At 41.9% G+C, this 13,331-nt stretch overlaps 1 protein-coding gene across 2 annotated transcripts in view; it reads left to right on the top strand.

Annotated features, from left to right (window-relative positions):
• The window catches only part of RABGEF1 (RAB guanine nucleotide exchange factor 1), a 99,722-nt gene extending 86,874 nt beyond the window's left edge, over positions 1 to 12,848 (top strand). For both annotated transcript variants that reach the window (XM_030185653.1, XM_030185654.1), the window contains 3 exons: positions 1,460 to 1,551; positions 3,375 to 3,631; positions 10,664 to 12,848. In XM_030185653.1, the coding sequence (XP_030041513.1) occupies positions 1,460 to 1,551; positions 3,375 to 3,631; positions 10,664 to 11,062 (748 nt within the window). In that variant the 3' untranslated portion in view covers positions 11,063 to 12,848. The remainder of the gene's footprint in view (positions 1 to 1,459; positions 1,552 to 3,374; positions 3,632 to 10,663) is intronic.
• The last annotated feature ends 483 nt before the right edge of the window (positions 12,849 to 13,331 follow it).

The raw sequence follows: 13,331 nt of genomic DNA, 5'->3' as shown, positions 1-13,331 counted from the left end.
CCTCTCACTCCCAAGTGCTTCCCGCTACATCTGATAGCTGAAGTGGGATTTCCTCAGGCTGAGACCCCTGATTCTAGCGTTAAGGTGGTCAAGATCAAGAGTTTTATATTCCCTTCTTGGTGAGGAGAAGGATGTGGTCTTGGGGCACCTAGGAGGTTTGTCCTTATTTTGTAAAATCACAATTGGAGAGTACAGCATTGAATGACCCGCATAGTAGAATGATTTTGAGTCTCTGTTTAAACAATTTTTCTTTTGACTTTAGTCTCTCTCTTTCCAGGCAGTCATATACTACTTTCGTACTCGCCAAAGGTGAAAATTCACCAACACACCTGGTACTGGACCCATTGGTGTGGAAACTCAGCCTTTAGCTGAGCCTTTTTCCTAAGAGGGAGGGAGATCAGCCCCATAGCACTGTTGTCCAGCGGTCCCCCCTGGACTCAGTCTATGCCTCACCAGGAATCTGGGCTTACACCACATTGTCCTACTTGTAGTTTGCTGCACCAGGCCAAATGCCTGCACATGTGCTGGAGCTAGAGAAGTGCTGAGGAGCTAAAGGCAACACTGACTCTCTGTAAAGGGAATAAAGCCAGCTCTCAGCTATTTTTCTCTGGCTCCATCTGCAGTCAGGGGGACATGACTCACTTACCTGGACTGATCTGGCAGGATTCTTAGAAAGGAAACTATTAGGTAAATCCAAATTTCACCTTTTTTCAATACGTGCACCGTTGCTTCTGGATGGCAGAGAGTGGTAGTAGGCAGCACATCTTAACTTGCTGCTAAAGCCACCTCTGCTAGATTCCCTTTGAAATGAGAACTCCATGGGGCTGGCAGCCTTGCAAGATTTTAGGGACCCATGTGGTTCTGACTTCAGAGCAAAGGCAGCAGCAGGTGTCAGGGACAGGAAAGTGATTTTATCAGAGGAGTGAAGGAATGGAAGGTGGTGACACTGGAGGAGAGGGAAAAGTGATTATATCAAGGGAGAGAGGTGAGTTGGAGGGAAGGTGTGCTACAGCAAGTAGTAGTTTTGGAACTCTTGTTATACAGCACTGTGTAAATATGTCATATTGTTTTATTTGATAATTATTGTTACTGTCTGGTTATGTATTTGTACAAATGATATTTTTTCATACATTTTGAAGTTTTTGTGGCATATAACTATTTTTAAGTAAATGAATAAAATAACCTGTTAGAGTAAGGCCTTTGTCCTAGGCTGAAGATCGTTCATCCCATAACTGGAAGTCTAAAGCAGCTGCTTTGCATAGCATCCAGTATTTTCCTTGTTTTCTCTAATAATTACTGAGCAGGATTGTAGCTGGAGCTACTAACTTATACATCAGCCAGCATAACATAAGTACTTGGTCCAAGCTTGTGGCCTGTGAAGTCTGATAAGCTACTTAACTAAATGAGTGTAAGGCATGCTGTTGCTTTGAATTTCTCATTAATGTTTGTGTTTTTGTAGAGCTTTACACTGGGTGACCTCTCAAATGCTGTGTGTTCCTGTTAATGAAGATATTCCTGAAGTCTCTGATATGGTGGTTAAGGCAATTACAGGTTTGGTACACAGCTTTTTTTTTCCTGTTGTCATTATATAACATAGTAAATGATGGCAGATAAAGACCAACATGGCCCATCTGGTCTGCCCAGTTTGGTGGTTAGAATTGTAACTACTGCTAGTATTGCTTTGAGGAGTTTGAGCAGTTTATAATCTCCATAAGTTATCCACTGTCTGATACAAGCCGCTTCTGTGATCTTTTGCTTTTATTTCATAGTCCAGGGGGGGGGGGGGGGTGTCAGCATTTTGTTTTTTATTTCAATTACAGTGAATCAGTGCACCCTCCAGATTTGCATAATCATGAAGTCTGATAACAGCACAGTGATCAAAGTTTTTTCCAAATTATAATAATATAATAAACATCAGAAGAATAAACTAACAATACAAAAGTCCCTTCTAAGATCCTGAGCCTCCATCCCCTAGTGCATGAATGATCAGGATGAGCTGCTGTCTTAACAAACAACAACAAAAAAACGTGCAGAGAGGCACTAATACTGAATAACAGAAAAAACTCTCTGAAATATAAGATACCAATGAACACAAGCAAAGTCAGGTTCCAGTAGAACTATAAGATACAATAAAATATTTAGAAAAGACCCCTCAGTAGCACTAAAGGTCAACTCACACTCACCAGTGCTAACAATTGATCTTATGCCTATATGGAGCTTACATTAGGCTACTGTGGCTTATTTAGTGCTCCAAATTAATATCCTTGGGGTTCTTTAGAAAGTGCATTCAACTGAAAACCAACTTATGTTGTGTCCAACGGTGATTGAACTTAAATGTGCCACCAATATGTGAACAATAAATCACATTCAACTACTGTTCAAAATTTCAAAATATGTGTGCCAAAAACAATTATCTCAGGTCCATCACAACCTCTTCACTCCATCAGTGTAATAGCACAGCTCGACAAAGCTCCATTTCATCTCGTCTTCAGGAGCTATCATTGCGAATACATCTTGAAGCAATAAAACCAAAAATAAAATATGACCAACCATAAAAGCAAATAAAATACCAAAACAGAAAAATCACCACCAACCTCAGTTATAACAATAAAGCTGCAAGGCCAGACCTTTACAAATTACTTAAATAACAGTCTCCTGAAATAGCCAAGTCTTACATGTCTTAGAAAAAGAAAGGTAGCTGTGATCAGTTCCTTGGGAATTTTATTCCACAAATCAGTGGCATAACCAGGGCCGGGCCAAGGCTATCTTGTGCTCTAGGTGAACCTTCACCCACACACACACCCTCCCCTAACCCCCATGGATGGTTCAAAGCCTTCCTCATGTGCCCAGCAACCACCTCCCCCGAAGTATACAGCCTTTCCCCTTCTCTAGACCCCCCTCCCCCCCACCGAGATGTCTAGCATTCGCATCCTCTCTCCCTGTGCCTCACATATCCAGTATATCTCCCCTCACAACACTCACTGTTCCTGTACCACTCCACCAGATCCACCTGGGCTGTGGCTCTAAAGCTTCTAAACTACCATCAGTGCAGCCAGCATGGTGCCTTGAGCATTGGAAGAGGCTAGACTCTGCAGGCCTGAACTACATGGTTGCTGAAGGCACTGCACCGGCTGCCTCAAATTTTTGTTTAGCAAAGCTCGGATGCTGACTTCTGCTGCACCAATGTTGCTGCCCTCTAGGCGGATGTCTTGCCCACCTAGTGGTCAGGCCAGCCCTGGGCAAAGCATCAAAAGGCCCTCTTCTGATACTATATATGTAGACAGTGTATGTTTGCCTCAATAACTGTTATGAGGAAAATATGGACATAAATAAGCAAATGAAAGCTCAGTTAACTGGAATTGTCTGTTTCCTAGATATTATTGAAATGGATTCAAAGCGTGTTCCTCGTGACAAACTGGCTTGCATCACCAGGTGCAGCAAGCACATTTTCAATGCCATCAAGATCACCAAGAACGAGCCAGCATCTGCTGATGACTTCTTGCCAACACTTATCTACATTGTTCTGAAGGCAAATCCACCCAGGCTGCAGTCCAACATCCAGTACATAACCCGCTTCTGTAATCCGAGTAGGTTAATGACTGGAGAAGATGGATATTATTTTACCAATCTGGTATGTGCAAATTAGTCTGTTCCATCCCATGATAATGAATTTGGTGAAATTGTTCAATACATGGACACATGGTAGCTTGATAACAAGAGGATTTAGTGTAAACCCATTTTGGCTACTTATTTCTGTTGTAACATTACTACTACTACTACTTAACATTTCTAGGGCGCTACTAGGGTTACGCAGCGCTGTACAAATTAACAATTAAGGACGGTCCCTGCTCGGAAGAGCTTACAATCTAAATTTCTCTGTAGTCAAGCAGGGGAGATGCAGATATAAGGTGACATCCCACTGATGAACCCAGTGTGCAAAGCTTTCCTGTAGCTCAAGGAAGTCTCTTTGGCTCCCCTGAGCACATGTGGGCATTCCAACACACAGCAGTTCCCTCTCCTCAATCTAAAAGTTTTCTGTGTCCCAGTACCATGCAGCTCTCCTCCCTCCTCGGACAAGGAAAAAAAGAAAAGAAATAAAGACAAAAGGATCAAGTCAACAGCATCACAGGCAAGCACAGAACCTAATAACATGCCTGATAATGGCAAAGACCCCTTCTTAGAACTGATCCAGACATTCTGCCCCAACCCTACAACTCTTTGGGCCCAGCACAAGTACCAATGAGAGACTCGGGCTGCATGAGGAACAGCACCGTCCACCCAGATGACTCAAATGCTGATGGTGGCTGGGAGCTCTGGAGCCCATGGCTTGCATCAGAGGGACTGCTGGTTCGCTTTATGCTCCTAAGAAGTGAAGAGAGCATTGAACTTACTGCCCCCAGGATTCACTAGTTCTAGCGCTACACACAGCCTGCTCGTTGATACTCAAAAGCAGACTGCCCCTGTGATCAAAGCAGCAAACTCATACCTCCGTACTTTTCCAAAGATGCCATGCTTCCCAGCAGATGGTGGGGAAAAACTGAGTATAAGAATTGCCATACTGGGTCAAACCAAAGGTCCATCTAGCCCAGTATTCTAGTTCTAATAGTGACCAAGCCAGGATTCAATTCTACCTACTCCAGGAATAATCATTGACTTCTCTGGATCTACCTTTATGGTTTATGGACTTTGCCTCCAGGAATCTATTCTAACTGCTTTGATCACATCCTCTGGCATTGACTTTCAGAGCTTACTGAGTGAAAAAAAAATATTGTCTCCTGTTTGTTTGAAAAGTAGTAGTGTGTAACTTCATGACTTGTTCCTTGGTTTTTGTACTTTTTCAAAGCATAAGCAATTGATTCACATTTACCCATTCCACTACACTCAGCATTTTGTAGACCTCTATTGTATTCCCCCTCAGCCATCTCTTCTGCACAAGCTGAAGAACCCTAACCTCTTTAGCCTTTCCTAATATGAAAGTTGTTCCATCCCCTTTATCATCTTGGTCGCCCCCTTTTTAAAACATTTTATTTAATTTGAATCAGTCACAGCAAACATAGTATAACATATAAGAACTCTGCTGGTTCCTGGTTGTTTCTTCAAAGCACCAGCAAATAAATGGTTGAACTCAAATACTTAAATTTAAAACAAAAAAAAAATTGTCCCTCTCTGTTTTTAACTCCCTTATCTTAACTTTATTCCCCTTCCTCAACTGTTACTCCTGCTTCCCCTAAGTCCCCCACCCCCTTCCGTCACTTACCTATCCCCAAATAGAAAAGAAGCGATTTTCAGTCTTTATCATACTGCTCTAGCTTAGCATGGTACATTGCTGTTAGCTTTTGCATCAGGATCCTGGTTCTCAACTTCCATTGTGGGATACAAATGCAATAAATAAATAATAATTTCAAAACTCCAGGCCAATCAGAGCCCAGAACAGTCAAGTTTCAAATAAAAACTGGTTACATCACTGCAAGGCAGTTCCTATTATCTGTGTGCCAAATAAAAGAAAGAGAAGTCAGTCCAACAGCTTTAAGCATAAACATGCACCATCTGCTGGCCAAACAGGAGAAATACACTTCAGACATATTTGACAGGAAAATATCCAATATATTTTCCAGGTGTAAAACACACAGTTTCTTCACAGTTATCCACCCCCATCTTCTTCAATACTGCCTCCAGTGAACCTGATCAAACACTTTCTAGTTATCTAGTGACAGCTTAAGTTGGGTCTGCAACTGGCCAATTACCCATCCCACTTGCAACGCACTGTTCACATTATCTGTGGCTTGTTGACCCAGCACAAAGCCACACTGATCCAGGCTCACCACGGTAGGCAGCACCGCCAGCCTATTCACAAAAACATTTGCAGTGATTTTAACTTCAATATTTCAACACGGATCTAGGTTTCTAAGACCCATGTTCCATCTTGTCTTTGCCCTCTTAGGCATTATCTGTATTTCTGCCTCACCCATCATCCCCAGTAACATTTCCCTTTCTCATAACCTGTTAAACAGCTTGGGGCTCCTTTTACTAAGCTGTGTTAGTTGGTAATACGTGACTAACGTAGCTTAAGATGGCATACTGTGGGATATGCTCAGGTGTCCTGTGATAGCAAATGGGTGCATGCTAAGCATGCTAAAATGTTTTAAAAATTTATTTTTTGAGGGGGTGTGTTTGGGGCCAGAGAGTGGGTGTTCCTGTGCTAATTACCACAGCTACATTACTGAACGCTAACTGGTTAGTGAATAATGCATGAGCCCTTACTGCCTACAAAATGGGTGGCGGTAAGTACACGCATGCTAATTTTTTATTTATTTTTTAATGGCCGCATGCTAATGGGGGAAGAGGAAGGGATGTCCATGTCTAAAAAGATGGATGATGTTATTTAGAATTAGTTCAGGTTACAGAAAGGTGTTCTGATTGACCAGCTGTCTACTGGAGGGATTAAGGCATGACACCTCCTTAATTCCCCAGTGGTTGCAGTTTCCCCTCCCTCTCCCCTGAATGTGAAACCAGCAAAGGATACTGGGCTTCAGATATTATGGACAGTCTTAACAGAGTAGCATGCAGGTTTGAGGAGTAGCATAATGGTTAGCGCAGTGGACTGAAAACCGAGGGACCCAGGTTCAAATCCACTTCAGCTCCTCTTTCTTTTTTAAATTGCAAGCCCTCCAGGGCAGAAAAATGCCTACTGTATATATGACACCTTCAAGTCTGAAGGCTATTGAAGTGGTGTACATGCAGGTACAGTAGGTAAAAACAAATCACAAACAGCTGAAGTGGAATTTTGACACTGGATCCCTTGATTCTCAACCCACTGCTCTAATCTTTAGGCTACGCCTCTGCTCTGCATGGGATGTCTGTGTGGCCATTTTATAAGATGGATCCCTTGTTTTACCCAGTTCATAATTTGGACATTTCAGTTTGTAGAATGGATGTTTATGCTGGGCATTGATATTACAGTCATGTGTTCTATCCTGTTCTAAAATACATGTGAGATGGATGTCCATTTGTGATGTTCTGACTTGGACATCCTTTCTAAAATGCCACTCCACATCTGTCAACCATTTTCGGCCTGTCATGGGCAACTGGAAGGCAAATCACTCTCTGTGTACCCATTTGTGTTGCAGTTAATGAGAGTCTGTGAAAGCTAAACTGCCTTAATAGGACCCTCTTCCAATCTGGGATCTGACTAAATATGTTCATGCAGGCACCCTTTGAGCCACTAGTGGAAGCACCGCTCAGATAATTCACTTGAAAGTTGATATTCCTTATGGCAATGACTTCAGCCTGAATTCAGTGAAATCTAAGCTTTGGTTTTTATTTTTATTACATTTGTACCCCGCGCTTTCCCACTCATGGCAGGCTCAATGCGGCTTACATGGGGCAATGGAGGGTTAAGTGACTTGCCCAGAGTCACAAGGAGCTGCCTGTGCCTGAAGTGGGAATCAAACTCAGTTCCCCAGGACCAAAGTCCACCACCCTAACCACTAGGCCACTCCTCCACTGTTGCTACTATTTGAGATTCTACATGGAATGTTGCTACTATTGGAGATTCTACATGGAATGTTGCTACTATTGGAGGTTCTACATGGAATGTTGCTATTCCACTAGCAACATTCCATGTAGAAGTCGGCCCTTGCAGATCACCAATGTGGCCGCGCAGGCTTCTGTGAGTCTGACGTCCTGCACACAGAAACAGAAGCCTGCGCAGCCTTCTACATGGAATGTTGCTAGTGGAATAGCTCTTCACTAGTCCAAAGATAAGAACTAAGCGTATGCACACAGCAATTATACAAATACCTCTATGAATATGTGTTAATATATGTGCAGGTTTCACGTGTTTTCTATGTTTATTGGGAACCCTCGGACGATACCACTTAACGGCAATTTCATTAGTTTTTTGCCTAGTGGCTAGGTCTCTCTTCATAGGGCAATCCCTTTTATTAAACCATAAATAATTGCAGTTGCAAACACTTTCCACTAGTGCCCAAAAGTATACGTGCTCAAAATATAATAATTCAAAAAGAAAAAATAGAAAAACTTATCTTGAACATTACTGCATGTCTCTCTGTCGAAGTCCACTTTGGCTTCCCCTAAATTACGCCCGACGCCGCGGGTTTCAATATTTTCATCAGGGACTCGGGTTAATCTTGCCCGCCTTGAATCCTCAACAGTCCGTGCACGTAGACTCTCGCTGTGCCTAGCGAGAGTCTACGTGCACGGACTGTTGAGGATTCAAGGCGGGCAAGATTAACCCGAGTCCCTGATGAAAATATTGAAACCCGCGGCGTCGGGCGTAATTTAGGGGAAGCCAAAGTGGACTTCGACAGAGAGACATGCAGTAATGTTCAAGATAAGTTTTTCTATTTTTTCTTTTTGAATTATTATATTTTGAGCACGTATACTTTTGGGCACTAGTGGAAAGTGTTTGCAACTGCAATTATTTATGGTTTAATAAAAGGGATTGCCCTATGAAGAGAGACCTAGCCACTAGGCAAAAAACTAATGAAATTGCCGTTAAGTGGTATCGTCCGAGGGTTCCCAATAAACATAGAAAACACGTGAAACCTGCACATATATTAACACATATTCATAGAGGTATTTGTATAATTGCTGTGTGCATACGCTTAGTTCTTATCTTTGGACTAGTGAAGAGCGAGATAGCATTTTCCAAAGATTCGTGGTATTGGAGATATTAGTGGTTTCAGGCTAGTGGAATAGCAACATTCCATGTAGAACCTCCAATAGTAGCAACATTCCATGTAGAATCTCCAATAGTAGCAACATTCCATGTAGAATCTCCAATAGTATCTATTTTATTTTTGTTACATTTCTACCCTGCGCTTTCCCACTCATGGTAGGCTCAATGCAGCTTACATGGGGCAATGGAGGGTTAAGTCACAAGGAGCTGGTTCATTATTCCCCCAGTACTTGGTTTTTCCTCCATAAAGTTTTGCTGTGCACACACCCAAAATTCCTCCTAAAAGTCATCTCCAAATTTCACATCAATCCATTCATCATCCTTTCCTCCTTTTTTGGATCCTATCCAAGTAAAGCAGAAGAAATGCTCTGTACTGTCTGTTGCAGAAGAGTACTTTTCTACTGTCTTCATGTCTGGAAGGACTTGCGTAAAAGCTCACAATTATTTGTTATGAGCTACCCACTCTGTTTGTTATGAACAAATGCACTCTTCTATCTGGATCTCTGACTTCACAGCTTTCTGCTATCACCAAGCCAAGATACAACCTTGAAGCAAGATCAGCCCTCACCAACTAAAGGCAAAAGCAGCAGCAGTTACAAAGCTGTGCACAGTCATCCTTGTGAATGTCTGCAGGGCTTCAGAATGGTCTTCAGTCCTCAAAAAAGCTTCCCTGAGCTACGGTACCACACACACTGGGTTCATCAGGAGGACATCGTATATTGTGGATGCATTCCCCTGCTGTCTATGGAGAACTCCCATTACAGTTAAGCAACTGCTGATCTTTCCTGCCCTTCCCCTGCACCCACCACACATACCATGCCATAAGTACTTTGTTTAATTTTTAGTTTTATTCCAGCAAATTCCATTTCAGAGTTGCAACTGTGTTTTTTTTTTTTTTTAATGGATTGGAATGTGTTTGATCACAGTCTGTATAAAAATCGCCAAACTAAATCAGGTAAGATCCTCGAGTTTGGAGACCTTTCTCTTGATGTGGCAGGTTGCCTGGTACTTAGAACAAGCGTATAAGAAATGGGACTTAGATGCCAGTTCCCTGCGTGCTTGAGCATCCCCAGTAATTTTGCCTGCTAATCCGTCCATATCGGTAGTCTCTTTCCTACTCTTCCACTCAGGAGCAAGGTATTCCCACCTGATATGGGAGACTGAGACACTTGATGACCCAACCCTGCCTGCTCTCCCCCCCCCCCCCCCCCCCCCCCCCCCGAGTTAGCTCTGTGCTGCCTTCTGTTCTTTCCTGAAACATCTGCAATACAGAACAATTGCAGAAGGAAGGTTGTGGAGGCTCAGAACGTGCACAATACTGGTAGGTCATGTGACTCCCCTCCTCTCTCTGCTCACACACTGCTTACTCGTGCACATCTGCTATGAAACAGGAAGAGGAGGAGGGAGATTGTGGAGTCTGGCAGTACTGCACCTGCTCTTGAGTTCCGTTCCTTTTATTTATAATTATGTTAATTAGATGTCTTTTGTTATTAATATTACATTAATGTGGCATTGTAAAGGTATAGTATAAACACATCAAACAAAAGAGCTCTACAGGGATAGAGCAGTTATTAATAGTTGTTTCTTAATGTATCCTACAATTCCAGCCTTGTTGAAAACTCACTTTTTTGTGCAGGCTTTATTTTTTTTTTTAAACAGTGGGCTACATTATGACGGATGTACAAAGCTGACAATCTGAAATACGGTGGGCTATGGGATGGAGCTGTTTTGCGAGGCATGCTATTTGCTTAGCGTTATTGCTGAGAATTACTACTAATCGTTTCTATAGCTCTGTAGACGTGTGTAGCGCTGTACACTTGAACATGAAGAGACAGGGACAGGCAGCAACTGATGAAGCTTGTATTTGTTTTTGTCCTGTTTATGTATTATGTATGTATTTTTTGTGTAAGCCGCTTAGGTATTTTTAAAATAAAGAAATGTTTTTTTTTTCTTTTTCTATAGTGTTGTGCTATGGCGTTCATTGAAAAACTGGATGCACAGTCTTTGAATTTAAGCCAGGAGGAGTTTGATCGTTACATGTCTGGCCAGTCCTCTCCTAAGAAACAGGATGCTGAAAACTGGCCACCTGATGCATGCTTGGGTGTGAAGCAGATGTACAAAAATTTAGACCTCCTATCACAGCTGAATGAGAGGCAGGAGAGAATTGTCCACGAAGCCAGGAAACTTGAAAAAGACCTTATAGACTGGACTGATGGTGTTACCAAGGAAGTCCAAGATATTGTAGAGAAATATCCGCTAGATATTAAACCAAAACCTCAACCGCTGGCAGCAATTGACTCTGAAAATGTGGAAAATGACAAACTGCCCCCACCTTTACAGCCTCAGGTTTATGCAGGTTAAGATACAGATGTGCAAGGAAAGTATTAAAGTGGAGAAGAATCCATCACTCTTTTGTTACATCCTGCTGCTGGGAAACACTCCATTTAGTGTTTAAAAATCACTAGAATTTAAATTGAAAATCTTTGAAAGGTACAAAATCCTTTAAAATTTATAATTAATGATGTTTGATAAATCTTATTTATTTAAATGCAGCTTTCCACAGGGGTTTTTGGGAAGATAAGTCTACCATAGAAAAGACAACAGTATCTCTTCAAGAAGCACTACTTGGTGAACAGCTGTCCCTTCTGACTTATTCCCACCCATGGACTACAAGCTATAATTGCTTGATGGGGTTAAGAATTAAAGGCTCTCTTACTCTGAGAAATGCTCTTAGATTTGCATTAATTTTTTTTTTTCAATAATTAACCCCTGTAAGATCTTTTATGAGCATGATGGCCAACTGTTTAATTGTATTTTTAACTCCAATATCATGTCCAGAGAAAAAGGCATTTGTTCACATCTGGAAAGAAACTTTGGCCTTGCACTGGCATCGCCTTTATCAGGCAGCAATGCTTGTGTTCCCTATGCTGACATTGAAGAGACACATTGGAGTACTGACATCAGTGAGAGGCGTGGTTACATGCAGCATGGCCATGAGCAAGATAGCGGAGATACGCTTGGCCGTAGCATCACTTTTTGTTTAGCAGGAGGGAGTTGGGGTTTGGGGTTGAATATAAGATCTATGGCGCCATGGTTGCTTAATTCCTGTGCTGCTGCCCTCCTGATTATACGTGGTTTTCTGGGGCACTACTTATTTTTTGAGGTTATATAATGTACTTATTTTAAATATTTTGTAACTACTCAATGACCACAGCGAAGAAGTTCTTGATGATGCACTCCCGAGTGTCATTGGTCTTTCCCAGCAGTGACCAATTCTCTATGCTAACTGGTTTCCTATAAAATAGCACAGTGAGGAGCTTCCTTTATAAGCACTGCTCTCTTCAGACGCGTGCTATATTACAATAATTTATTTTTGACAGAGAAGTTTTCTCCTGCTTCTTCTTTTTGCCTTCCACCATGAGCCTTCATTCACAATTAGCCAAGGATTCCTCCCTCCCCATTTTATATCCCCCACCCATCTTATTTTAGTCCAGTTATTATAACAAGAATCCTGAACCACAGACTCTGCAATCATGGACTATAAATCTAGCCGCTAGGTGTCACCAGTACACAGTGGCTGGGATTCTTTCCCTTTTTTTTTCCTCTCTCTCTGCCCCAACAGAGGTGCTGTGATTGCTTCCTCCATAAAATCCAGAGGTCCGGTTGATTCAGGGAGCAGAAGCTATGTGGCAGTACAGCATAGCAACTGAGCTGGTATTTCCAAAACAGATCGAATGGTACTAGAAAAACTTAACCCTCCAACCAAGTTTTTTTTATATTTAAATTGCTAAAAGACTTTTGGGAATTTTCAGTGGAATGCAGCAGGAACAGTGGCCACAGAACACTTTTTTTTGGTTGGAGGAGCCAAAGAAACCAATCTTGGGCCATGGCCCCAGAGGGCCCACCCCATTCGGCTGCCTATGAGCAGGAATGTAAGCTGCATTCTTTCTTTTAATTGAAGAAAGCTTTAAACATTAAGCATACATCCCATTCTAAAACTAAGCTGAATATTAAGGCATTTTAAGGTACTACTCTTCTGTGTGGCTGGATTTATACACATTTTTAAATTTTAAGGACAAGCGCCTCAATTCCTAAGTAAATATGTACAATTCTGTAAATATGTAAGAAAATATATCTGTGCATGACATCTTTTTGTGTATGGATCTTTTATAATATATAAACATCTGTATATAATAATTTGAGTCTTAAATGTTTAGAGCTTTTAAATTTTTCCCAGTCAAATTAAAATGTAGTAAACGTGTTTCATGCATTTGAAGAATATTAAATGTTACACTGGGTAAAACTCAAATGAAAGGGTAAGTTTGGAAAGTAGTACCAGACTAGGTTAGAGCAGTGGCAGCCCAGCAATCTGTCTCCTCCTGTACTGAATCTAGCAGATGCCAATGAGAGGATTCATCCTCTATTCACTTTCAGCTTTAATAGATTTTATTCCCTGGGTCTACCTGCCTTTTCTGTGAGGATAAGCAGGCTTATAATTCTCACAAGTGGGTGACGCTGACCCGCATCGCCCGGTCCAGAATTTACCAAGTCTAACGAGCTTTGTGGAGCATGAGACACCTTCCACCACACATGCACGGGCACCTTCCCACCCACCGCGAGAACGTGGTTT

This window comes from Microcaecilia unicolor, chromosome 13 (genome assembly GCF_901765095.1).
Source record: "Microcaecilia unicolor chromosome 13, aMicUni1.1, whole genome shotgun sequence".
Taxonomy (NCBI): domain Eukaryota; kingdom Metazoa; phylum Chordata; class Amphibia; order Gymnophiona; family Siphonopidae; genus Microcaecilia; species Microcaecilia unicolor.
The sequence above is the reverse complement of the archived record's forward strand: the minus strand, read 5'-3'. Positions and strand labels throughout refer to the sequence as shown.